The 26,710-nt window shown below is 39.4% G+C and overlaps 1 protein-coding gene across 1 annotated transcript in view; it reads right to left on the bottom strand.

Moving 5' to 3' along the window:
* Positions 1-3,769: 3,769 nt before the first annotated feature.
* opn4a (opsin 4a (melanopsin)) overlaps positions 3,770-26,710 on the bottom strand; it is a 34,727-nt gene continuing 11,786 nt past the window's right edge. The window contains exons 2-11 of the mRNA XM_017715884.2: positions 25,408-25,550; positions 24,640-24,773; positions 21,239-21,442; positions 18,000-18,171; positions 17,681-17,842; positions 15,066-15,173; positions 11,963-12,158; positions 8,655-8,825; positions 7,325-7,393; positions 3,770-5,272 (exon numbers count right to left, since the gene is read on the bottom strand). Coding sequence (XP_017571373.1) covers positions 5,006-5,272; positions 7,325-7,393; positions 8,655-8,825; positions 11,963-12,158; positions 15,066-15,173; positions 17,681-17,842; positions 18,000-18,171; positions 21,239-21,442; positions 24,640-24,773; positions 25,408-25,550 — 1,626 coding nt within the window. The 3' untranslated portion in view covers positions 3,770-5,005. The remainder of the gene's footprint in view (positions 5,273-7,324; positions 7,394-8,654; positions 8,826-11,962; positions 12,159-15,065; positions 15,174-17,680; positions 17,843-17,999; positions 18,172-21,238; positions 21,443-24,639; positions 24,774-25,407; positions 25,551-26,710) is intronic.

The raw sequence follows: 26,710 nt of genomic DNA, 5'->3' as shown, positions 1-26,710 counted from the left end.
AGTGAGCACACTTGCCCGGAGCAGTGGGCAGCCCAATCCTCAGCACCTGGGGAGCAGTTGGGGGTTAAGTGTCTTGCTCTGGGGATCAAACCGGCAACCTTCTGGTCACGAGGCTGGCTCCCTAACCTCCAGCCCGTGACTGCCCCTAAACAGGTAAAGAATCCAAACCCTAACTTAACCAGGGGACCAGCCGCATGTCTGGAGAAGTGAAGTTTATTCATTGCGCGCAGGTACCAGACACTTAACCACCCCATAAGACACTGGGCTGACTCAGTTTTATAGCTGAACTAATGCCAAGATTAGGCTCAGCCTATATATGACAAGTGACAGCTGTGACAGACGTGACCATGTAGGGATAAACAAGAATAGGCAGAAGAATGTTCTAAATACAGTCACAGTGCAGAACACACACAATATTGAATATGACATATAACACATTACAGAGCAGTATATTTCTACACAGGCTAATTCAAGTTGACCTAAATACATCAAGAGCAAACAGCTCTAAAGAGGAGAGTGCCTTCAGCTTGATTAAAATAATTTAAAATGACTGGGCTGTTTGAGTTAAATCGGCAGTTTGAGTTAACCTTACTTGATACGCTGTTAGAAATAAAGGTACCATGCAGGTACATGGTTCATTCATGAAGGTACAAACAATGTAAGTGTACCCTCAGAGGTGCAACAGGTCCAACTGTGTACCTTAAGGAAGTTTTTCCTAGTGGAAAAGTAGAAATTTGTATCTTTTTATAAACTAATGGTTTAAAACAGAACAATAGTATAAAAAGCCTGGAGGCGAGACAGGGTGTGTGGAGCCAGTACAACTTAGAAAATATAATTTCAGTGGATTATGGTTCAGTCATGTTCCCTGTCTAAAGGTACTGGGACGTACCCCTGAGGGTATCACCACAGCGACAAGAGGGGTACTGCCCCAGTGATAGTGTCATACCTTTTTTTCTGAGAGTGTGTAGAAAGGTGGATCATAACTCAAATGTAAAGTTACAGAGCTCTCATTGTATTAAATGACAGCTATAATTGCAAAGTAATATTTACACAGCAAGACACATCCTCAACATAAACATGCAACGTACCCACATGCATGCAAAGCACACAAATGTGTCAGCAAGCTAATGTGGTTGGTTAGTGTAGTGGTTAACACCTCTGCCTTCTACACTGTAGACTGGGGGTTCAATCCCCACCAGGGCAAGCACCCTACACTATACCAATAAGAGTCCTTGGGCAAGACTCCTAACACCACCTTGGCCTACCTGTGTAAAATGACCAAATTGTAAGTTGCTCTGGATAAGAGCGTCAGCCAAATGCCGTAAATGTAAATGTCTCATAGCGTCATCGAGAGAGAGAGAGAGGTGCTTTGATATAAGGGATTTAACTGTCAAATGAAGCTGAAGTTTGACATAGAGGAAAAACAGATAAAGTCACACCACAGTACGATCTCTCATGCAGCAGATTTTAACTATTGTTTCTGTACAGAAAATACAGAGAGATATGAGATCCCGCCTGGAGTCTTTGAACCAGCGTTATCTTGAGCAGTGAGCTTATTCTGCCACAGCCATAGCAAAACGTCTTACAGCTGCCTCTGTACAGCTCCGATTGCTCTGCTGCTTTAGAGCAAATTGCTGAGCTCTGTTTGCGTGACAGGCCTAAAACACCACAAAAGCTGTGGATATCCTGCTAGCTTAGAAAACCTCAGTTGAGATCAATGACCTCAGGCTGCTTTACAGATGCGGCCTGACCTGCTTACTCCAGCAAAATATACTCCTGAACTCCAAGTATAAAACTGAAGGTTGGTGAAGGTGATGTCAGTGGTTCATTTTGGAAGGGATTTTCAAGAGGCTTCATGCCTTTCTTGTTGACTTAAGGCTTTCATGAGGATTTAGAGAATGGGGCTCATATAGCGTTCAGTTCTCATTCTGGCCAGAGGAGGTCAGAACAGCTCTACCTGTGGATTCACGCACACCAGAGCCAAGAAATCCTGACATGTTCAAGATTGAAAGAGTGAAATGTGATGACTGAATCTACACTTTTACACCAGCCAACTACAAACATGTACACTTACACAAATATAGACCACAAGAAAGTACAAGGTTCTATTTGATTATCTTCTATTTAGGCTTTCAATAGTTTCAATAGTTCAGTGAAACTGAACTATATAAATGGGTTTTTATGTGAATGAATAAGTTCTGGCTCAGAATTCCAGCCCTGATATCATCCAGACAATGGTGACCATGGTGATGCAGAGTGGAGACTGAATGGATGTGGTCGGCATGACTGATGCCAGCTGTATTTTATACTGGCAGGAACGTCTGAGGGATTCCTCTTGATTTTTCGTTACAAATGAATGGAAATCTGGTCTGTGTGTAGGATCTACACCCAGGACCACTCAGAGAGACTTTATAACTTTATTTAGAAAAATAAATAAGAACAACCACATTTATAGAACAGTGATAATAATCTACTAATCTTTTCAATGTCTTTTAGATGTTTGATTCGTATTCTCATATGCATATTTACTCACCATTACAGATGTATACAGAGAAATAAACCACACAGTACAGTTTAAAGAAAGTGACAAAGCTACTGATCATTCCTTTTCCCCCATTCATTCCATTTCTGAAAGAAAACACAGTGCGCTCTTCCAACGGTGCCAGGAAAGGGTCTTTGCGCAATGCCGTAGAATAACCATTTTTGGTTTCCTAAGGAAGAAAACCTTAGGAGAACCATTTTTGTAAATGAGTAAGTAATATGTAAGTAGCACCAAGTAACGTAAAGGTTCTAGGAAGAACGATTTAATTGGTATTCAACAGTGGATATTGGATCTTCTATGGCATCACTAAAAAACCTTTGTGAAAAAATAAAACATCCAAAAGCAAAGCCATCCTAAGTGGGCTTCTACTATGCAAACAAATGTGGATGAAACAAACAACCAATAATTTAACAATACAGCAAAGACAACAGTAACATAACAGGTCCGCTTGCTGGCTGATTTTACAGGATCATGTGCCTAATTACATGAACACAAGATAAACTGGGACAAGTTGAAGGCTTCCTGTTGAGCAGTGTGGGTAGGCCATGCCTCTATAGTGATTCTCAAGGCTTTTCTAATGAGGGGAGTGATTATTTTCCCATTTTATAACTGGCGTGCTTCACAATGGTCTAGATCAGGGGTCAGCAGCATGCAACACTTTTACTGCCCTTTTGCAGCTCCACAACAGAATTAGATTTTTAGATAAATAAAATATCCTCCTGTGCAGAACAATAAAGATCTGCTGATCGTTCAACACAGTTTCAGCAATAAACGGTCTTCAACGCTGGAGGTAATGTAGCCCATATCTGCTAATTCACCCTTTAACCCTGAAGGTTAGACTGCTGGTCACCATAGCAATGCAGATAGCAATCTCATCTGTTAGTGGCTAACGAAAAAACAAAGAGAAAGATTTAAGATGAATGTCGATAGTTTAGAGACAAATGGACTTATTTGCATTCATAAGCACTCTGCTGGTTTCCTCATAGGTTTAATCTGCAACAAGAAACAGTCAAACACTAAAAATTCATGAAGCTAAAGTCAGCTTGTCGTTCATCAGCTTCATCAGTTCCACCTTAAATGGTGCAGCAGTTACATTCTGGCACCTAAGGCTCCATTTAAGGTGGAACGGAAAAAAGCTGGTGAATGAGAGGCGAGTAGAGCCTCATAAAAAGTCAAATGACATTCTACAAGAAACTGTTTTACATTTGTGAAATTGTTTCCTGTTGGAGATGCAAGAAAAGCAGCATTTTCATTTGAAAATGAACTAAATCTTATTTGAAAATAAACATCTGATATTAACACAGTGTCTTGTTCTGTTGTGCTTCATTACTGCAGGCCTTTGGCTTATCGTTGGATTACTGGTCCAGTCACCAATATTTACATAAAAAGTTTCAGAGCATCACAAGAAAACATCACTAATTACACCAAAAACTGAAGTTTAAACACACGGACATTACTAAAAAAAAGCACAAATAATCAAACTTGAAATCAATTCAAGGAAACTCCTGAAGGGAAATGCCATTAAGAAATACCAAAAAGCACAATGAAGGCTCTTTTGGCTTTCAGGTAAAATACTTGAATAAATAAAAAAATAATAAAAAAATAACCGGGCAGCTGAATTGGGTTACAAAATGCCTCCTTTCTCAATGGGACTAACAGGATCTCCAAAGAGAGCCTTACCTTCATCTGATGGGCAAATGTTTTCGGTCTATACATTTCTGTATGTGGGACTTATGCCTAGTTTGGTTTTGCTTGTGACTGATCACCTGGAGCATGAGAAAGGAGAGCAGGCCATGGATTTTCAGCACAGCCGGACGTCCTCACCACCCACTGAGTCACCACAGGCAAGCAGCTCTAAGCAGCTCAGCCTAACTAATAGAACAAAAAGCCTCAATTCTGTCTGCGTAGTTTCACTCCCTCTTATTAACAAAGAGAGCATCCAGCAGGTGGATACAGTATACTGGCCATTACAGTATCAGTAACAAACAGGATACCAGTAAGTTTCATCAGTATGACTGTAAAATGATAGGGCTCAGCAATGCGGCACATGTGTCTAATTTTAAAATAAATTAACCTTTAACATTTAAACCAGCATAGAATATGGCAATATGGCTTACTTGGACCTTGAGGACAGACATAATGAAACATATTGTTACTATGCTATACTAAAACCTCTAGATAACCCTTGTTCTGTTTTAAATTGATTTACACCATTTGAAAATGCCAGCTGCCCCGACAAATGAACCAAATAATAAAATAAAATAAAAACATGAACAGAGAATAACGTCTTGCTTTCTCTTGTAAAGTTACCTTTTCAAATACACACAATTTTTGTTACAACAGCTGAGTCAGAATCTCTGGACTAGAAATGTGACACAACACTCTCCTTTCTGCATTATTACCACATGAATGTGCCCCAAGGACCACAGACTGGTTAGAGCTCTAAGCACCGAGAGAGTGGCCTTAGTGAGGGAGAAAAGTCTGACTGTGAGCAGACACAGGTGAATCCGCAGCATTGGAATGGAGGGCTGCCCCCTGCTGGACTCCACCTGTTGCATCTCTGGCAGAGGAGCCCGTCCCAACATTGCTGTTGGAGATGCGAGAGCGTGCATTGTGGAAGCTGGACCTCACAGAAGTCAGGAAGGGGCTGGACTCGGAGGTGATGACAATGCCTGGGATCCGGCCAATCATGCCTCTTGAAATCATGCCTCCATCTGTGCTATCAATGCCCTGCAGAAAGCAGTGGACGTTACAGAGCAAATCAAGAGCCCATGTGGCGCTCACACCCACAAACTAGTCTAATATACTCCCCCATAATCAACATGAGGTCTATGATATGTGGATATACATAGCGATATTTAGGTTGGGCACCCTTGGTCAAATGACATGTTTTGTTGAATTTCTAAGTGAAAATAAATGAACACAAGCTCTACAGAGGACACACTTCTGCATATTTTAATACATGACTACATTTATTTGCTGAACTGAATATACTGGGAAAAAATAAAACCTTTCCGAAAGTTATGAATATTTTATATTTGTAAATAAACAGAAATGGTAGCTCTAAAATGTGCAGAAAATGGCCTATGTAAGTGTATGAATGCAAAATGTAAATGTTAATAATGTACGTTATTTAATATACAGTAATAACTTGTACAGTGTAGATTCATATTACAAATGATACAAAATATATTTGTATTTTAGATGCTGTATTTACTACTTCAAGTACTCTATGTATGATCATTTTTGTTAAGTTACTGGCCCAAACGTGAAAAATGCTTTTAAAATGTGTGCCACGTGTTTTTTTTTTTTTATTGTAACTTTATTCTTGAAGCTATACTGCTTTCTTAGCTCCATACGTCATTCTCCACAAGTCTACAATTTCGGTAACACTTTATTTGAAGGCTACCTACATAAGGACTTCATGACGCATTCATAAGCACTGAATAATGCGTTTATGAAGCACTACTTGAACATTTATTAAGTGCTTTTGTCGGTTCTCGCAACCTGACATAAGATGTTTTATGAAATAAATGACATTGTACTGACATAATATGAATAAACCTTGAACATATTTACAGCGTTTAAAACACTATACATAATTGCATCAATCATCTTATCCATGCCATGGAGGGAAGAGGGGGTGGTTTCCAGGCATATTTCACCTGATATCAGTACAATGTCATCTTAAGAATGCTGACATAAGTTACGTATAGTGTTTTAAATGTTTAGTGCTGTAAATATGTTCGTTTATTCTTATTATGTCAGTACAATGTCATTTATTTCATAAAACATCTTATGTCAGGTTGCGAGAACCGACATAAGCACTTAATAAATGTTCAAATAGTGCTTCATAAACACATTATTCAGTGCTTATGAATGCGTCATGAAGCCCTTATGTAGGTAGCCTTCAAATAAAGTGGTACCACAATTTCTTACTTTTAAAAGCCTCCTAGTTTTAATAATAATTATGGAAACCTTTAAAGCTGCACTGTTACAAATAAAAGTCCAGTTCAGGTATATTTTTTGTTCATTAAAGTACAAACAATGTAAAGGTACCTCAAAGGTACAACTGCGGTTTTAAGGTCCAATTGTGCACCTTAAACAAGTTTTATCAGAAAATATGACTTCAGTGGATTATGGTACAATTATGTTCCCTGACTAAATGTACTGAGATGTCCCCTTGAGGGCACCACCCCTGTGACAAGAGGGGTTCTGTCCCAGTGATGGTTTCATACTGTTTTTTCTGAAAGCTTTCACAGAACATGTAAGAATCATTTTATCTGCAGACAAAGTCACATTCACATTCCAAACCTTTGAAAAATGATGTGAATATTTAATCCTCCTGCAAAACTTTCCTTATCTTTTGGATGAGGATTCGAGAGACTATAGACATGTGAAGTTCCATCTAAAGATGTTCAATCTGTTTCATTCAAAGTCAGGCATGTATGAATGACTCTACATAGACCTTTATTGCTAAGATTTCTTTGGGAGCACATATGAAAATATGTATAAACAGCTACTTTTGAAAACCTATTCGGCATTCCAGTTCTCCTCATTTACTGATGTTCAAACAAGGGACAGTGCTTTATCAAACACATTAGACTGAAACGACACTGAATGCTAATTTGCCCTTGAATCCAGCAGTATGGGTGTAAGGAGAGTATTCAGCCTGTAGTGCCAATAGTTGACTAAAAGCTGCAGCACCAGTCATGTCGTCCATTACCAGTGGTGCGATTAGCTGGTATTGATGTTAGTGACAACTGCATCTGTAGTACTTACAGCAGAAGCAAAGACGCGGTCAGCATAGGCTACAGCAGCCACCGGCACATCATCCATATCACAGGACGTCTGGCAGCATAATGAGAAAATCAAGTCAGCTCAGCACATTCTCTCTCATTCTGACAGCCTGAGCTTTCACTCTGCAGTTTTCTTATGGCAGTTATAGCTTGTTTGATAATTGCTGTGCAGTGATCAGTGTCATTATTACTGTTGTGGATTGGTATTAGTCGAGTCCGTCGTCATTGTCGGACGGTGCTAAGTGATGATACAGAGCAAAGTCCTTAATTATTGGTCATTTTCTGATCGCAGACCTGTTATTGGCTTTATATTTTTTAGTGGTGGACCACTCTCAACACTGGGGTTCCTGATACACACACTGTATAGTCTGTGTAGTCCACCATGAAAATAAAATCCACTCATCAGTGGCCCTATAATCAGATACAGTGGAGCTATAAGGTACAAGGTAGGTGCTACTAATAAATTGGTGCATAAATGTATGTAAATACAGGCAAACTCTACATACAGTATAAATACAGCATACAGTATATGTATTAGTGTGTGTTGCGCTGGTCTGAGTGGGTCAGACACAGCAGTGCTGCTGGAGTTTATTATTTTATTTTATTATAAATAGTCTATTTATACATATTTTTAAATGTAACTCAATCAAATGAGATTTTGGACCATGTATATGTGTATGTATAGTAGAATGTTTGTCCCAACAATGGCATTATATTAGATTACAGGTTCATTAGCTCTGTCTACATCAAAAAGAGCTCTGTAATGGATTTCAGAAGGATACAGGAGCCTTCTTAACGCTTGTGCACAGTCATGTCTGTTGAAGGGAGCAGAGAGTTCTGCTTTGGGCTGATTCATGGTTACTACTGAGCAAGAGATTAAGACAAAAGAATTGCAACTGGCTGAAGTTAATCTTTAGGGGAATTTGAGACTGGAGGAATTTTTGTATTTGACTCATAGAGGATTATGCCACAGAATGTGCTCAGATGATGGTTTGTCTTTCATTTGTTATGGTTTTTATGGGAATTTCTAATTCAGATGATAATCTATAGCTGTCCATTTGTTAAAAGACTTGATGGGATCAAAGCACAGTCTGCCCAGTATTTATGCTACAGTCTGTAAGTGATTATATAGTTTGATTCAGGACTACATCACATTAGATTACAGTCAAAAACTTTCAGAAGTGTCCTCAAGCCTTGTAGATAATGCACTTCCACTGCAAAAACACCATGCAGACGTTTCTTACATAACCCAAATTTGTAGCATTTATATAACAGGCCTCACACATAACTACACAACCTAGGTGTGCGCTCACCTTTTCAAATATGCCAGAGTCATGGTTCCTAAGTTTAGACTTGAAGCTCGACGAGCTGCTGGGTTTGAAGTCTGGGAGTTCAGCTGTGTCCCTGCTGATGTCACAGGACACCTGCCGGCTGGCTGGCCTTGAGCTCATGCTGGACAGGTCAGCCTCTGTGTCTGTCCAGCCCTGTTTGGGCAAAAGCACATTGCATAAATATACCAACACAGGTTCACATACACAAAATATGAAAAAACGTCAGTTTTTACAAGTGATGGTTCAGTTTGAAATCATATTTACACAATTTTCCCTTTACTTCAAATGTGGTAGATCAACCAAGACAAAGTGGTGTGCCAACATTTGAACAGCCTTGGTAAAATAATGTTGATTTTTTAAGTGAAAATAAAGAAACACATCCCCTTACTTCTACAGAGAATGCAATTGGCATGGCATATTTCTGCAATTTTTTTATTCAGAGTTAAATATATTGGAAAAACAAAACAGAAAATATACAATGTGCCATAACTTTTGCACAAGCCACATTTTATGTTTTTTCCTAATATGTAAAATTAAAGCAAATAAACAGTAATTGTGCATTTAAATGTGTACATGTGTTTTCTCTGTGGAGGATGTGTTGATTTTTTTTAAAAATTTATACTGGGGCCACTGCCAGGGACAGACAAAGGCTGCAGCGCATTGTGTGCTCCACTGAGAAGGTGATAGGCTGCAGCCTCCTATCTCTCCAAGACCTGTACGTCTCCAGGACTGTGGGGAGAGCGGATCGGATTATAGCAGACCCTTCTCACCCCGGACACGGACTATTTGATCCACTCCCCTCGGGCAGGAGGCTTCGGACCATTCGGACCAGAACCTCCCGCCACAGGAACAGTTTCTTCCCCTCTGCCATTGGACTCAAGAACAATATATAATCACGTCACTTACCTCTTTATAACCCTGCCCTGGTCACTTTACTTGAATTGCACTACTCCACCTGCACTGTTGTATATAGTACTGTTGCACATGCCTTTTGTATTTTTATTTTTATTCATTCTATCTATATTTTATATTTGCTTAGAGTATTTACTTATGTGGACTTAATTTTGCATGCCTATTACTACTTGTTTTTTGTAGTAATGTTGCACCTTCATGCCGAAGCAAATTCCTAGTCTGTGAATCCTGTTCATTGACAATGGCAATAAAACTTCTTCTGATTCTGTTTCTGATTAAATTAGAAATTAAATTAAACCTGTCATTTGACAAGGGGCACCATACTACTTCATTTGGTGTCTGGCTTCTTCAGTTTTGTGCATCATGCAAAATGCAAGGCTAAATCCCCACCGTCTTGCCTATGTTGAGGTGTTTGGTAATCTTGAGAGATGGCACTGATCAGCAGAAAACAGAGGAAAAAAGAATGAATCTGATCCAATCCTGTAATGAATCTATCCTGAAATAGCACATACTCACATCATGTGACACGATATCATTAGCTGTGTGGTTCTACCTGTGTGGTAGTAGAGTGTTCGAGGAGTTTGAGTATGAGTCTATAGATGCTCATTTTAAGTGACATGCTTCCATTACAAACACTTCATTTCAAAGCTTAGCAATTTTTTGAATGATGTTAGATCAGTATCTGCTGATAAAGTTTTCAAAATCATTATTATTATTATTGGAAAAGGAAATGTGGCACCATCTCAAGTATTCTGAAATAAAGTTGCTTATGTGGTTTCTGACACTGTCTGATGTCAAAATGACAAGAATACAGATTTTTCAGGTTTAGATTTTAAGATGCCTGCTGCTACTGTTTTTAGCCATGTAACATTTGTCCATGTTTTAGAATATTCTACATAACAAAAGGTATTTGGCCGGATATGTGCAGGACCAGTTGTTGGTCCACTTGCACAACAGCCCAAATCCGACACGGATTTGGATTCTGGACTGTACAATACTGAGGTAGCACTGGCCGTTTCTGTGTTCCTCCAGATGCTCTCACCACCATCCTTCTCCGGATCACCTTTGGTTCAGTTCCGACCCATTTAAGGTAAAAGCTTAAAAATTTTTAGTCATAGGCATTTATAGCAAAATACAACCCCATTTCCAAAAAAGTTGGGATGCTGTGCAAAATGTAAATGAAAACAAAATGCAATGATGTGTAAATAATTTAAACAGTATATTTAATTTGAAAATAGTATAAACTGAGAAATATTTTTTGAAAAATATATGCCCTTTTTGAATTTGAACTTTTGCTTTTCATCATCTACAATGTATAATAACATTAAAAGATTCAGACAATCTGGAGAAATCTCTGTATGCAAGGGACAAGACCAAAAACTAGTATTTGCTGGCTGTAATGTTTGGGCCCTGAGGTGGCACTGCATTAAAAACAGACATGACTCTGTAGTGGAAATCACTGCATTGGTGCAGAAACACTTCTGAACACTGCTGTCTATGAACACAGTTCATCACTGCATCCACAAATGCAAATTAAAACTCCAAAACACAAAGAAGAAATTGTACATATACAGGATCCAGAAATGCTGCCACCTTCTCTGGGCCCAAACTAATTTAAAATGGACTGAGATGAAGTGGAAAAGAGCTTTTTGGTATTTATGGATATGGATCCTCTGAGTTAAAGATGACTCAGCTTGTTAGCGCACAGTTCAAAAGCCAGTATTCGTGATGGTATAGGGGTGCATTAGTACACATGACATGTGAAGGAAGCATTAATTCTGAACAATAAATGCATATTTTGGCCACATATGCTGACATCCAGATGACTTCTTTTTCAGGGTAGGCTTTAATTATTTCAGCAAGACAACTGTATTAAAAGAGCCCAGGAGCTAAAATGCCTGCAGTTCAGACCTGTCACCACTGATAACATTTGATGCATTATGAAGTGAAAAATATGACAAAGGAGACCCTGAACTGTTAAGCAGCTGAAATCCTATATCAAACCAGAATGGGAAAGCATTTCACTTTCAAAACTACAGCAGCATCTCCTCAGTTCCCAAACACTTACAGAGTGCTGTTAAAAGAAGAGGTGATGAAACACAGTGGTAAACATGCCGGAACATGTTGCTGGCATCAAATCCAAAATAGCCATATATTTTTCAAAAACAATACAATTTCTCAGTTTCAGCATTTGATGTGTTGTCTTTATAGTATTTTAGTTTAAAAATATGGTTTACATGATTTGGAAATCATTGCATTCTATTTTTATTTACATTCCACACAGCATCCCAACTTTTTTGGAATTGAGGTTGTAAATGTACTCCTCAGCTCCTCAACTCACAGAGCACACACACAGCCTGAGATGGCAGCACACTTACAGATTCACTATCGGAGGCAGAAGACAGGCGGGATTTTCCAGTGCTGGTTCTCCGGATGTTTCCAGACATGTCAGAGGTCTGGCTGGTGACAGTGGAGCGGCGAGTTGATATGAAGCTACTGTGGAGGGACTGCAGCTCTCTCTGAGGAATACACAGCAGCACACGTAGGCACGGAATATACTTCGCTATAGCCAGTCTGAAACATACACACACGGCATATTGTGAACATAAGACTTGGACTGTTATAATAGCACTTTAGCCAAAATGTAACCTTCAAAACATCTATTGTGAATCAGTGACTAAAGTGAGATTTTCCAGACTAAATACACGGTGAATGCTTTTCTGATGATGTGGTTTGAAGGTAAAAGGAAATCTGAAAAACTACAGCTGCTTTATGGTGGATAGTTGGGGGCAGGTTTTTTAAAGAATATATAAATATTGTAGACTGCTTCTACAGACATTAGTGGAAGAATGGGTCGCTCTCAGGAGCTCAGTTAATTCCAGCGTGGTACAGAGATTGGACGCTATGTCCAATCGGACATCCAGTCATGAAATTTCCTCACTACTAAATATTCCACAGTCGATTGTCGGATTATAACAAAGTGGAAGCGATTGGGAACGACAGCAACTCAGCCATCAAGTGGTCGACCATGTAAAATGACAGAGCAGATTCAGCGGTGTGCAGAGGTCACCAACTTTCTGCAGAGTCAATCACTACAGACCTCCAAACTTCATGTGGCCTTCAGATCAGATCAAGAACAGCGTAGAGAGCTTCATGCAATGAGTTTTCAAGGCCGAGCAGCTGCATCCAAGCCTTACATCACTAAGCGCAATGCAAAGCGTTGAATGCAGTGGTGTAAAGCGCCACTACTGGACAGTGGAGACGTGTTCTCTGGAGTGATGAATCATGCTTCTCCGTCTGGCAAAACGAGTCTGGGTTCGGCAGTTGCTAGGAGAATGGGACTTGTCTGATCGCATTGTGCCAGGTGTAAAGTTTGGTGGAGGGGGGATCATGGTGTGGGGTTGTTTTTCAGGAGTTGGGCTCGGCCCCTTAGTTCCAGTGAAAGGAACTCTTAATGCTTCAGATTTTGGACAATTTCATACTCCCAACTTTGTGAGAACACTTTGGGGACGGCTCATTCCTGTTCCAACATGACTGCGCACCAGTGCACAAACAAGGTCCATAAAGACATAGATGAGTGAATTTGGTGTGGAAGAACTTGACTGGCCTGCACAGGTTCCCGACCTCAACCCGATAGAACACCTTTGGGATGAATTAGAGTGGTGACTGTGAGCCAGGCCTTCTTGTCCAACATCAGTGTCTAACCTCAGAAATGTGCTTCTGGAAGAACGGTCCAAAATTCCCATAAACACATTCCTAACCCTTGTGGAAAGCCTTCCCAGAAGAGTTGAAGCCGTTATAGTTGCAAAGGGTGGGCCGACTTCATATTAAACCCTATGGATTAAGAATAAGATGTCACTCAAGCTCATATGCTTATGAAGGCAGACGAGCGAATACTTTTGGAAATACAGTGTATGTGCATATATGTTCATACATTAGATTTCCACATGTGTCTAGCTGTACATCTGTAGTAACTTCAAGTCATTATTACAGTGGAGAATATAGTTTCACCTCTTCTAGTGGTGTTCAACTTATCATGTTAAGCATGATAAATGGTAGAACTGCAATGCAGGCAAAGTCTGCACCCATTGCTTCAGCACAGTAAGATAGATTTCCTGGAACATACAACAGATAAACGTTCTGTCACATAAACATATGTCAAAGTTAGAATCATTAGAGCAGCACCTCTTTAGGTCAGTATGTTCTTGTTCAGGTTTGTCCTGGTTTTAATAAATCACTTTGTATGCTTGAATTAATATTCAGGTTAATTACATCAGTGAAAATGGAGTGTAAACTCTGCATGTGCTTCTCAGAAGTGATTGATTATTACACTACTGAATGGTTCAGTAAGCTAAACTCACATTAGTGAAATTAAAAACAGCTTTCCAAGTGTTTCCTTAGGTGAGATTTACAAGCCAAAGTGAGGTCAATGTAGATATGGCTTATATTCCTTTATAGATTTTTTCAATCCCACCTGAGGACAGAGTAACTGCTGTTCTGCTCAAATACAGTTACACAATTTATGCGATAAGTTATGCAATGAATTACATTTACATTTGATTTGTTTTCTACAGGTTACAGTGCAGAGTTTTTTTCACTTGCTTTGCTGTCAAGAAATCAGATAGATAGATAGATAGACAGACAGACAGACAGACAGACAGACAGATAGATAGATAGATAGATAGATAGATAGATAGATAGATAGATAGATAGATAGATAGACAAATAGACAGATAGATAGATAGATAGATAGATAGATAGATAGATAGATAGATAGATAGATAGATAGATAGATAGATAGATAGATAGATAGATAGGTTATTGATCCCGAAGGAAATTTAGCGTTCATAAACATGGCAAAATACAAAGAACAGTTTTTCTAACTGCAGAACAAGACAATACACTTAACTATTACTACTATAGAAAATATAAACATTAACCTTCATCTTGTCTTCATATGCAAATGTTTGGGCTCCTCTGTTCATATTATGTTAATACACAATTAATACAGAATTTTTTACACAGTTACTGTTTATTAACCAATATTGTCTCCAACCTGACTGCATGCATTTGTGTGTCCAGAGAATGCTGTCATGGCCACAGTTGAATAGACAGACCTAGTCAACATATTAACACTTTGGACAAACAACATAAAACATAAAATGTGGCCTTTGCAAAAGTCATGGAACAATTTATGTTTTAAGATGTATTTTTTCCTGCATGTTAAACTCAGCAAATAAATAGAAACTGCACACTACTGCAGAGCATGAGTTCATTTATTTTCACTAATGAAATCAACAAAAACGTAATTTGACCAGGGGTGTTCAAACTATTTGTATTATGACTGTATGAACATAAATATCACAAATAGCTACAAGTGAGCTACAACTGAATCGGTAATCAATGCTGAATTACTCCATGCTTTTGTTGTTGGTGGTGAAAAATGAGTTAAGCCAGTGCTGGAGGACGTTCTGCTGGTACCTGTATTTGGGGTGAGTGATGGCATAGATGATGGGATTGTGGATGGCTGAAGCTTTGGCTATCACAGCAGGCACTGAGTTCATATACGGCGTCAGCATATCTGCATACCTGTGAGAGGATACCCAGAAAAAGCCATAAAAAAACTCATCAGGATGTTCAGAGAGCTTTAGGTTATGCGTGTAAAAGCATTAATAGGGTTGATTTCAGCAACAGTGTTTCCAAAGAATCCAATTTATCTTCACTTTGGCAAAGTGCTGGACTAGGTATTGATCAGTTCTAGGCAAGGCCGGGAAAGCTACTGAAAAATTAGTAGTTAGCTACTTTGTAGCTACTTTTTCAAAAAGTGTAGCTAGCTACAATTTAGCTACTTTTCCAGAAAGAGTAGCGGCTACTTTTTAGCTACTTTTTGAAAAGTAGTGCACTACTTTTTAGCTACTTTCAAAGCACAATTGTCAGAATGTTTGTTTGTGAATCTTCACCTGACACACCAAACAGGCCCAACTGACAGTGTGAACAAGACACTGCATTTAATCCTGTGCCAAAAAGAAACACACAACTGAAAAGCTGCAAATATACAACAAGATCACCAAAAAGTGTTACCAACAATCAAACTTACACACCCAAAGGCGTGATATCCAACAAAAATTAAGATGAAAGGCAAAGTCAATCTTTCCAGGTTTTTACTAAGAAAAATCTACAAAAATAACTGGATACAAACCAGAGAATTTTGTGCAAAGTGTTGTCAACTGTTTAAATAAAAGTGCTCTAATTTTAAATTAGAGTTTAATTTTTAAACTCTAATTTCAGCAAGATACATATATAATAACATTCTGACCACCTCCTTGTTTTGATGTTCATTATCCATTTTATCAGCTCTACTTACTGTATAGCTGCACTTTGTAGTTCTACAGTTACAGACTGTAGTCCATCTGTTTCTCTGATACTCTGTTACCCTGTTCTTCAGCGGTCAGGACCCCCATGGACCCTCACAGAGCAGGTACTATTTGGGTGGTGGATCATTCTCAGCACTGCAATGATGTGGTGGTGGTGTGTTACTGGGTGTTGCGCCGGTCTGAGAGGATCAGACACAGCAGCGCTGCTGGAGTTTATAAACACCTCAGTGTCACTGCTGGACTGAGAATAGTCCACCAACCAGAAATAACCAGCCGACAGTGTCCTGTGACCACTGATGAAGGACTAGAGGATGATTAGCTCATACTGTACAGCAAGTGATGTATCTCTCTTTTTACATCTACAGGGTGAACCGACAACACAGGTGTATCTAATAGAGTGGACAGTGAGTGGACACAGTGTTTAAAATGAGCGTAGAAACAAGGAGATGGTCATAATGTTATGTCTGATTGGTGTGTGTACAAACATTTACATTCAGAGTCTTTATTAAACTTCAGCAACACTTTAGCCTCTAAATCCTCATCAGTGACTGTGGTTCTGTTTGGGGTGAGAATCAGGTCTGAATGATCTCTGCACTGCTGCTACAGCTCCACAGCAGAACTAGATTTTTGGAGTTAACATAACTGCAAATTCACCAACCTCGACGCTGAAGACTGACGCGCAGACTGTTGATCAAACAGCGACGCAGAGAATGAAACGAACTGATCATTTGGAGATGAATGGACTTTACATGAATTTACATTTATAAATCACTGGTTTGCTGAGACGTTTAATCTGCAGCTTCTCATTCGAATTCTCCCGTTCCACCTTAAATTGCGCAGAAGGACAATCTGGCACCATTTAAGGTGGAACGGGACAATTTGAACGAGAAGCTGGAGGATGAGAAGCGACTTCAACCTCATAAAAAGTCAAACATTGAGAGACATTTTACAAGAAATGGAGAAGTTTCCCGTGATGCGAGAAAAGCGGCTACAGCTGAGCTAAAGGTTAAAGCAGAGCAAAGTGAGTCTGAGTTTGGGTTTATATTTTCAGCCTGTAAGTTACTACAACACCAGCTCACACTAAGACATACTAACAGCCAAGATGGTAAAACGGACAGAAAATGTCGTGCCTCCCAAGGAGGTTTCATTATTGCTGAAAGGACAAAACGGCTCTTCTTCACATTTCGGTTGTGACCCCTGACTTAGGGGTGATAAGCGAGTGAGGCGCACGTGCCCGTTTGGTTGAGCTGTCCGCGGCTCAGTCATGACTGCCCAGTCGCCTCCAGCCCAGTGATGGACAGCTCTCTATGGTTCAGGTTTTTCTCACGTTGACTGAAGCCTGTAGCGAAATTATAGCGAAAATTGTTGCTATAGCTACACAAATAATTGTAGGCGCTACAGCTACAAGCTATATTTCATACGACTGTAGCGGCTACAGCTCATAGCTACTAATATTTGTAGCTAACTACGTGCTACTCCCCCATCCCTGGTTCTAGGTAAACTGAATGAAAAATGACTCATTTGCTCATATTGTGTTTTGAGTCATGTCTGTCTGTTAGGAACAGTTTGGCATTCAAAATGACTTCTGACCTCCTCTGAAAGGTACTGATTGAGAGGTTCTGGTGCACTGGGTGCAAGCAGTCCTGAGGCCTGAAAATAGGATATTGTCTGTAGTCTGATGCATTTGTCTGCTTGTGTAGATGTGCATGCGCGTGTGATTACCCAGCAAATGCTGTCAGGGCCACAGATGAATAGGGAGACCACGAGATGACGTACAACAGTATGACGATGAGGGCAACCTTAGCCATCTTCCATTCACTCCTCAGCCTGTGGAATCTCTTAATTGTGTCCCTGGTATTGTTCCCATTGATCTTCTCCACATCTCTTTAACAGACAAAGAAACGTTAATTTAGTTCAAGGGCTGCATGGAGAATCTCTTTCACAATAGAAAATGAAGACATGGTCAGTCAAGGAAGAACCTTGTAAATGCATAAATGAAAGCAGTAGTTCCAGGAAGAGTGCAGGACTACAGCCTACTCACTGGTTAGTGGTGCGAATGGCACGGAAGATGAAGAAGTAGCAGTAGATTATAACGATGAGGGGGATGAAGAAGACAAAGATGAAGAGCAGCATTGTGTAAGCTCGTACTGAGGGGGTGAAGGTCATGTAATCCCATGTACAAGAAGTGAGGAGGCCTTCAGGAACATAGGCACCTAATAGGAGACAAAAGAGACAAACAAACAGAGACAGGGCCATCAGAAAATGAGTGCATGAGCTGTAGGTGGAGGACAAATGCATTGTTTCATATTCTTTGGTTGATGAAGCCTGATTTACCATTACTGAGCAAAAACAGGGGCGTTCAAAATGATTCTCTCTAAGCGAAAGAATCGGCTTGCCGATCAGTGGAAACCAAGAAAAGCAGCTGTCAGAAATGTTTAAAGAGACGGACGTTGCTCTCACAGCAGAGAAGGACACTTGATTCTGGCGACAAGATCAGAGACAGTGCTCAATGCATGAAGACAGCGTGCACCAAATGGGCCAACGTAAGTGCCCATCATCAAGCAAATAAGATGTAGGCTATTGCCTTGGCTTGCAGCCTGTCCAACCACTCCAATCAGAATCACATAGCATGCTAAGATGCAAAGCCTTTCATCACCTGCCCCCCTCACTTCTAAAAGTGCCCGCCAGCTGACATAAAGCCTCACTGCTGGCCTTTGGACTTACCTATAGGTAAGGACCAACAAAACTGAGTTAACTGGCTTGGATGGAAGTGAAGCAAGATCCAAAGAGAAAAAACTGTGGAATCAGTCCATCATGTGTCTACACAATTGGGCACTCACATATGTGGGATATACACGCTCAAGATTCCACAGAAGAAAGAGTAACATTTTCTAAGGCTACTTAACAGAATCAGAGGTCATATTACCTAGTTAGGGACTTCATAACATGTGCATAAGCATTCAACAATACATTTATGAAGCAACTGTACGTAAATAGCTTTTATAAGAAGCTTTAAAATTAAACGACACTGTAATATAAAGTCCTTAATATAAACTTAATATACTTAAGTAAAATATATATAATATATACTTAATATAAAGGTCCTTAAAGTGATGGACATATGTTCCATTCATACAGAAGAAAACCCTCAGGACATTCTTGGCCTTCAGAAAAAGGCCTAATGATGTCTGGGAACTAAAAAAATTTTTTTTTTTCAGTAGAATTATTCTTCAGTATACACCCTGTATTTGGAAACTGACAACCTATCACACTTCTAATAGGCTGGACGAATTTAGTGGAAAAAAGATCACTCTGGGCCTTCTGGGTGTCCCAGATATCCCAGTGCAGTGTTCAAATCAATGGGTTACCCAGCATTATACCATTATACCTTCATTGAAAGAGTCACTGTGAAACTACTACAAGGTGAAATATATGTTAATGTGTCTGTTACAAGCTTCAAGTAAAACATGGAATGTTTTTTAGACATTTTGTTTAATCTAGGAGTTGAATCAAGTTCTTGTGAATCACTGTTAGCTTAACACTAACAAACTACAGGAATCCCATAGGGATGCTAGTAGAAGTTAACCTCACTGTAGAGGTGAGCGTTGACATTTATGGCTCGCACTGATGGCACAGCTTTTATAGTCACTGTACAACAATGTATTTATAACACAGTTATGAAGCATCATTTCCAAGGAATGGAACCCAGTTGAAAATACCATATATCAGTTTTATCATTGTCTGATTATTCAATTATATCTATAGGATAAAATAATAAGTATATAAGATATACGATATATGATAATATATATGATAATGATAATAAAGATCATTTTGGGGCTCGTGGGATGGTTCTCAAAAAGTACATAACTAACCTTTGTTATCTTTATTATTATGATTGTTTTTAACTTGTGTCATTACAGTTGTTAATAGTCCATATTGTTTCATTTTAATTTTTGATTTTGATTCTGTTGTTCAGAGCAAATCTGCACCCCTGTATATATATTCCCATACAAAAATCCTCTTCTTGAGTGAAAGTAGAAATATCTTTGGTAAAATATTAAGCATAATCTCTCTGTATTTTTACTTGAGTAGAAAATGACTTGCTTTTAAATGTGCCAAGAAAGTATCAAAAATAATAGTACTGGTAGTCATTGTGGACATTACTTTGAAGAACCTGTTCTTGTGTGAGCTTTATGAGTAGAGATATGATGAACACAGTTAGTTGTTCAGGTCTGCAGCCACACAGGACCCCCTAACAGCAACTGTACTTTTGCGCTTAAGCACTAGCTGGAATATACAGAACTGATCTGTGGCGTTCTTAACTAGGCCTCTGCCTTATGGGCATCATTACTTACAGTATATTAAATAGAACACATGTCTTAGGTTAAGGGCCCTGATGTCAATATAGTGTCATTTACTTCATTAAACATTGTGTCATCTTGCTTGACCAGCCTAATCTGTTTAAAAATATTGAAGTATTTCTTGTTATTAATGCTTATGCATGTGCCATGAAGTCCTTAAGTAGGTACCCTTCAAACAAAGTGTTACAGAGTAGTAGAATGACGGCTTGGATTAAGTGGTTGGTTAGTGTAGTGGGTAACACCTCTAACTTCTATGCTGGAGTCTGGGGTTCAATTCCTGCCTGGCTAAGCACTCTACACTATACCTATAAGAGTCCTTGGGCAAGACTCCTAACGCTACTTTTGCCTACCTGTGTAAAAATGATCAAATTGTAAGTATCTGTGGATAAGCATCTGCCAAATGCCGTGACAGTCCTGGTTCATGTAACAAAAAGTGAGACACTTGATCACACTTGATCAGATAGAATTAGATTTGTTTGCCACTAATGTGCAGTACAAGGTTTTCTAAATGGTTCTTGACATGGACATATGGTTCTTGGGGAAAACTAAACTGGTAGAAGGGTTCTTCACATTTACACGTCATTTACAAAAAATATTAATTCAACTTTCTTCCTTGGCACAGCACCAAATAAACGTTTTTAGCACCTTTGTTTTTAAATGTGTACTCATAGAATGAGCTTTGGAAACCAATGAAGACCTTATCTGTTGGAAAAACTGCCCCAAATGCACAATCTTGGTCCTGGAGATCTATTACTCTGCAGAGATTAGCTCTAACCTTAATCTAGCACACTAGATACAGGTAATGATGGCTCTCAAGAGCTTCTGAGAATTAAAGCCAAGTGTTTTGGATCTAAACTCTCCAGGGTGGTGGATCTCCAGAACCGCAATTCAGCAAACTTATCCCCCCAACACTCACTCCAGCCAAAGAAGGGAGGCAGGCTCCAACCAAGAGAGTAAGCCCAGGCGCAGGTCAGGATCAACAGGGCTCTCTTCTGGGATAGCACGCCGATGGAGGCCAGGGGCCGTGTGATGACAAAGTAGCGGTCCACGGCGATGACCATGAGGGTGATCATGGAGCAGATACCGAACAGAGCTCCGCAGAAGGCATACAACTCACAGCCTGAAAAGGGGACCGAGATAGAGAGCAAACCATTGATTACAGTCTACAACTTCAGATCAGGATTAATACTATTGCACTGGTTTGCAGGCCTGGTTAAGGGGTATCTCTGTCCTGCACATCTTAGTGTTTTTCCTGTCCAATTGCAAGCACTCATATTTAGTCCTACACTTCAACTCTTCACAGTCACTAAAAATGACTTGCATATTAGTTTAACGTGGTTACCAAATGTTAGTTTGATGAGTATTGGATCAGGTTCCTTGGTCACAATATCATTGTTCATCTTCATCGATATCATTGTTGTTCTATGCAGATATTGCTGCTGTATTGTGCAAAATGCACTAGTAACAGTAGAAAATGCTGACCACTTCCTTTGCCCATTGTGTTCCTGTACACTATTTGGTTTCCAAGTAAAGGAAAGTAAAGAAGTAAAGCAGTAAAGAAGATTATTGCAAAGACCACAGTGAGGCTGTACTGTGCTGATAAAGATAGACATGACTGCACATCATTGCGAATATTCAGCTTTACTGCAGTCAGGTATGGACAGTGTAAGGGGTTCTAGCAGAGGTACAGTTGATCATGGCTGAAAAGTTGTGAACAGAATAGGGGCAGAGGCACAAGTCTCTGCTATTAGATTGATTTCACACCACTGAGCTCAGTTCAGAGGGAACTTGGTTCTCAGAGCATGTTATGGAAGCTTGGCGAAAATCCAAACCAACAGGCACTGCTCTTCTCGTCTGTCTTCTCAGAAGATACATTATATTTACACTTCTGTGTTGTGGTGAAAAAGAAGCTATTGCTGCTTTTTGATCCTATAAATGGCCCGGATGTTCCAGCGAGTCCTTCTATTGCACACTTCCGTAACTTCCTGTTGGCACTGTAATCAATGTAGCTACTGAATAATAAGCCTTTGATAATGTAGTAAACTGGGAATTTTATTCTTTAACGTTCTTAAACTGAGCATTTTGCCAACGATCTGTTCAGAGAATGTGGCAGTGGTGCTTTAACTCATTTAAATCTGCCACAGAGGAGTTACAGGTCCACATTGGCGAGAATGAAAGTGCTGGCGTGTGGGATCAGAGCTTTCTGTTTGTTACTGTGTTTCTGTCAGTGCGGACGGGCTGCCTTTATTTCTAGATGCAATGTACTTTTTTCAGAGCAAGTGCAGAACCTCATTCAGAGCACAGTTTGGATTGGTAAGAGCATGTTAGTGACTGGGTTTGTCAGAGTAATGGATCAGGTCAGATCATGTTAACGCGATTTCTCAATGCTGTAGTCTGGGTTGAGATTTAGAATATATGGTCGAAATACAGAAGTTAAGTATCTGCATTCAGTCCAATTTGTAAAGGCACTATTCAGGATACAGTTAACTTTTACATTTAGTGCTTTTAAATGCTTTTGTGAATTAAAAAATAAAGTAATTAATCAATGAATTATTTCATTTATTTATACAGTGCTGTGTGAAAGTCTTAGGAACCCAAGACACATTTTCAAAATCTATTTATTTGCTGAGAAAAGTGTTACTTTGAATAAACAAAATTTATTAAGTAATATCGAAAAAAAAAGAAAAGATATAGATATATATAATAAATAGTGATTTTCTGGATGTTGGTGTGTTTGTTTAACCACTTCCAAGCCTCTCCTCGAGGAAGCCCAGTATTATATATAGCTAAAAAGCAACTCCTGGTTTGACCAATCAGTGCTTCAGTAAATTGAGCTCATGATGTAACTGATGATACTAACGAGTCTCTGTGGCGGCTGCGAAGGTGTCAAGGGAAAATATGGACGCAAGAAGTTCTTGTTTCTTTTTATTGTTTTTATGTTTATGAATATGACTTTATTCTAATGTATATTGTGATAAACCCACTGCTGAGCTAAATTGTTTAAAAATGTATATATATATATATATATATATATATATATATATATATATATATATATATATATATATATATATAATGTGTGTGCATGTTCACACACTGTAGTGCATCCAACAGTAAAGACAGCATGGTTTTTCTTTTATAGAAAACACACTAGCGCACAGAAAGCTCCAGCTGCACATGCTGATCCGTTTTACTGCTCAACATGACCATGCATACAGTTGAACAACTCAGGAGGCAGTATTGACTTGTATTGGGTTAAACAGGACAAAGTCAATGCCTTTTAGGTAGATTATTATATTATAAATTATATATTTGGTCTTATGATTAGGTAAGACACAGTTACAACATGACACTCATTCATATCTCTGTACGGCGCTATGAGAACGCAGCTGTGAGACACTGTCAGTGACAAAACACAGAGTATCTGCTCTACCAAGTGGATTATGTTTTCATGCTAATACATTTGAGGAGAGTGCATTATTGATTGCCTGACTGAATGCTTTCAGGGGGGTCAAGCATGAGTGAGCAGCCGTAATCAATTTAATGTTGTTCATAATTGTGCACAAATTTCACCACATGGAATCATGACAGGAGACGAGAAGTGTGCTTCATTACAGCTTTCTTTATCGATTCCGCTCAACGAATTTGGGTGACCTGGTTTCCTGACCATATTGTCTCAGTTGCATGAGGTTTGTACCTGATCAACAAATGAGCTAGAGGCCAGAGATTACGATCAGAGGCAAAGCAGAGTTCTAAAGCCTTTACGTGCATAGAATGTTTGTATTTTACTCAATACCTCAGTGGCTCCCTCACCCAAAGCCAGACCTAATGAAAGTAATTAAGATTTTTGCCCAGATAAGCACTGACATTTACAGCAGCTCAGAACATCAGGCTGAATACCAGGAGGTGCTGCATTTCAATCACTGTGTTGTGAGTGTGACTCACGCGCTGCCGCCACACCACTGCTATGACAGCAGAATCAAGGATATCATAGATGGCATTAGACAGCTTTACAAGAAATCCAAAAGATCAGGAGGAAATCTGAAACGAGGGTTCTTGTCCTGACTGCCTGAGCTGCAGAATGGAAATTCAAGCTAGCAATTTTTCTCAATGCAAATACAAACGTTTCCATCAGAATCTGCACACTAATGTTTGACATATCTAATAAAATGTTTTAGTATATTTACATATAAAGCTGAGGAGATAAAGCAGATGAAACTTCACTTGTGCAATGCAGTTCTAAACCAGTCCAGGTCAACCTTGCACAAGCATGACATGGACTGCTGTCTATTTAGTGTTTGTGTGTTTGTGTGTTACCTTTCTCTCCAAAGATCCATCTCTTGCGCATGCTGGTAGTGAAGAATATAGGCGACTGAGTGGCACACATGAGGAAGTCTGCGACGGCCAGGTTTATTATAAACATGTTGGCGGGGGTCCTCAAAGTACGACTCCTACAAACACACAGGCACACTGAAACATCAGGTGGGCTGTAGAACTCTGACACCAAGTGCTTCATTGCCATCAAACGCCTGCTCAAGGCATCTACTGAGGTAACCAGTTAAATTTTATTGAGCTGCATATCACATACTGTACTGCATGAAAGTCAAAGACCACCATTCATTTGTTCAATTTCCAGTCAAAACAGCCATTAAGTACAAGTCAGGACATTTCTGAGGAGAATCAATGTAAAATGCAAGACCTGGGAGGGCACCAAACTGTCCCCATCAGATAAACAGCACTTAAAGCATTCAGAAGATCAGTTTCTAAGACTGAACTTTGATGAAGCGCAAAAAATAGCTCTGCAGATTTTTATGTTACACTTAATTGTTGAGGCTTCAGTGTAATTTTCTAGTAAATATATGTTTCCTGCTTTTTTCTGATGTAGCAAAATTGTGGTGCTGTACGATCTTCAGAAAGAAAGTAAGAGCAGCCCCACATCACTGACACAGTTCACGAAAAGTGAAAAGTGACGACGTATTTAGTGCTTTTAATTATATTGAGCACATTACCTAAAATAAAATAGATTAGATTAACCCCATTCTGCAGGAGGAGGTTCAGTGGCCACTACCCTTTCACTGTCCTCACCTGCTGAAGGCATAGATGACAAGGAAATTCCCAACCATGCCAGTGATGCCGATGGCCAGAATGACCGCCCCGATGGTGTAGTGAGCATGGTCAGGAACGTCCACTGTGGGAAAAGGCTGAACGGTCTGCTGCACCATGGTAACCTGCAAACACACACAGAACAATTAAAGCAAGGACAAACCAACAACGCTTGAAATGCCACTGAAAGCCCATTCAAAGCCCACCTTTAGTGCAAGTAAGGCTTTTTAAAAGTTAAAGGAGATGAGCCCATTTGGTACAAGTGAATTTTTACACATGCATAATGTACATCTTGTACTATGTTCTGTGTAAAGCTAGTAATAGATGGAAGTCCTTTAATGGAAATCGGAGACCAACTGTGATGTTTTTCATCTAGTATTATCAGCAGGTATATGGTTTGGGGGCACTGATGCTATTCCTGTGAATTATTGCCAACTTCTGCCAGCAAATAGCAGATCACTGGCTAATTCAAGCTTGTTAGCCCCTTAAGTGGCGAGGGCCCACTGCTGGGACTAAACTTTTACTACACACTTCTGCAACCTAAGAACAGCTCTGCCAGTTTGCTTTAAAGTCCCTTATGTGACTGAATAACAATCCTTAGTATGCAATAAGCCTGTGATTTTAAGGGGGTTAATGAACAGAAGAGGGGGGGCTCTAGAAATCTGAAGGATTTTGAACAGGCAAGAGTCAGCAAGAAGAGTTCTTTGGCTTGTTTTGAGTATTAACAGAGCATTCTTGCATTAAGCTCTTTTAAAGGCATACACATAACAATGGCTGTCATGCTACTTGGTTGCAATCAGATTTTTTGCCACTGACCACTGATCTGATCAGTGTTAATGATAGAACACGAAGACAATGTCCCCAAAGGAAAGCTGGGCAAATCTTCCCAAAATCCGCTCGAACACAGAAATAGCTCTGATGTTAGCCAGACTGACGAGACTGAAACATTCATTTACCTTAGATTAGGCATTTGTAAAGCTATATTGTACATCAATAACATATATTTTATACATATTAGTTCTTAGAGCTCATTTACAGTACTGTACAAAAGTTAGACACCTGCCAAAATGGCTATATAAGTTATAGCTGTCAAGGAGTTGTTACTGTCAAGGGTGGATTTAGTATTGGTGTGGCTCCAAGCAATAGACAGGAGTGGGGCCCCTTGGATGTACATTTTTAAATTAGTTGAAGCTCTGGGCTCCTGAGTGGTCTACACCGCAAAAAGGGATATATAGGCATGTAAAATCATCTAATATTTCTCATTTTTAAATTATTGTAAATATAT

This window comes from Pygocentrus nattereri, chromosome 5 (genome assembly GCF_015220715.1).
Source record: "Pygocentrus nattereri isolate fPygNat1 chromosome 5, fPygNat1.pri, whole genome shotgun sequence".
NCBI lineage: Eukaryota > Metazoa > Chordata > Actinopteri > Characiformes > Serrasalmidae > Pygocentrus > Pygocentrus nattereri.
Note: the sequence above shows the minus strand (reverse complement) of the source record. Positions and strands in the feature narration are given on the sequence as shown.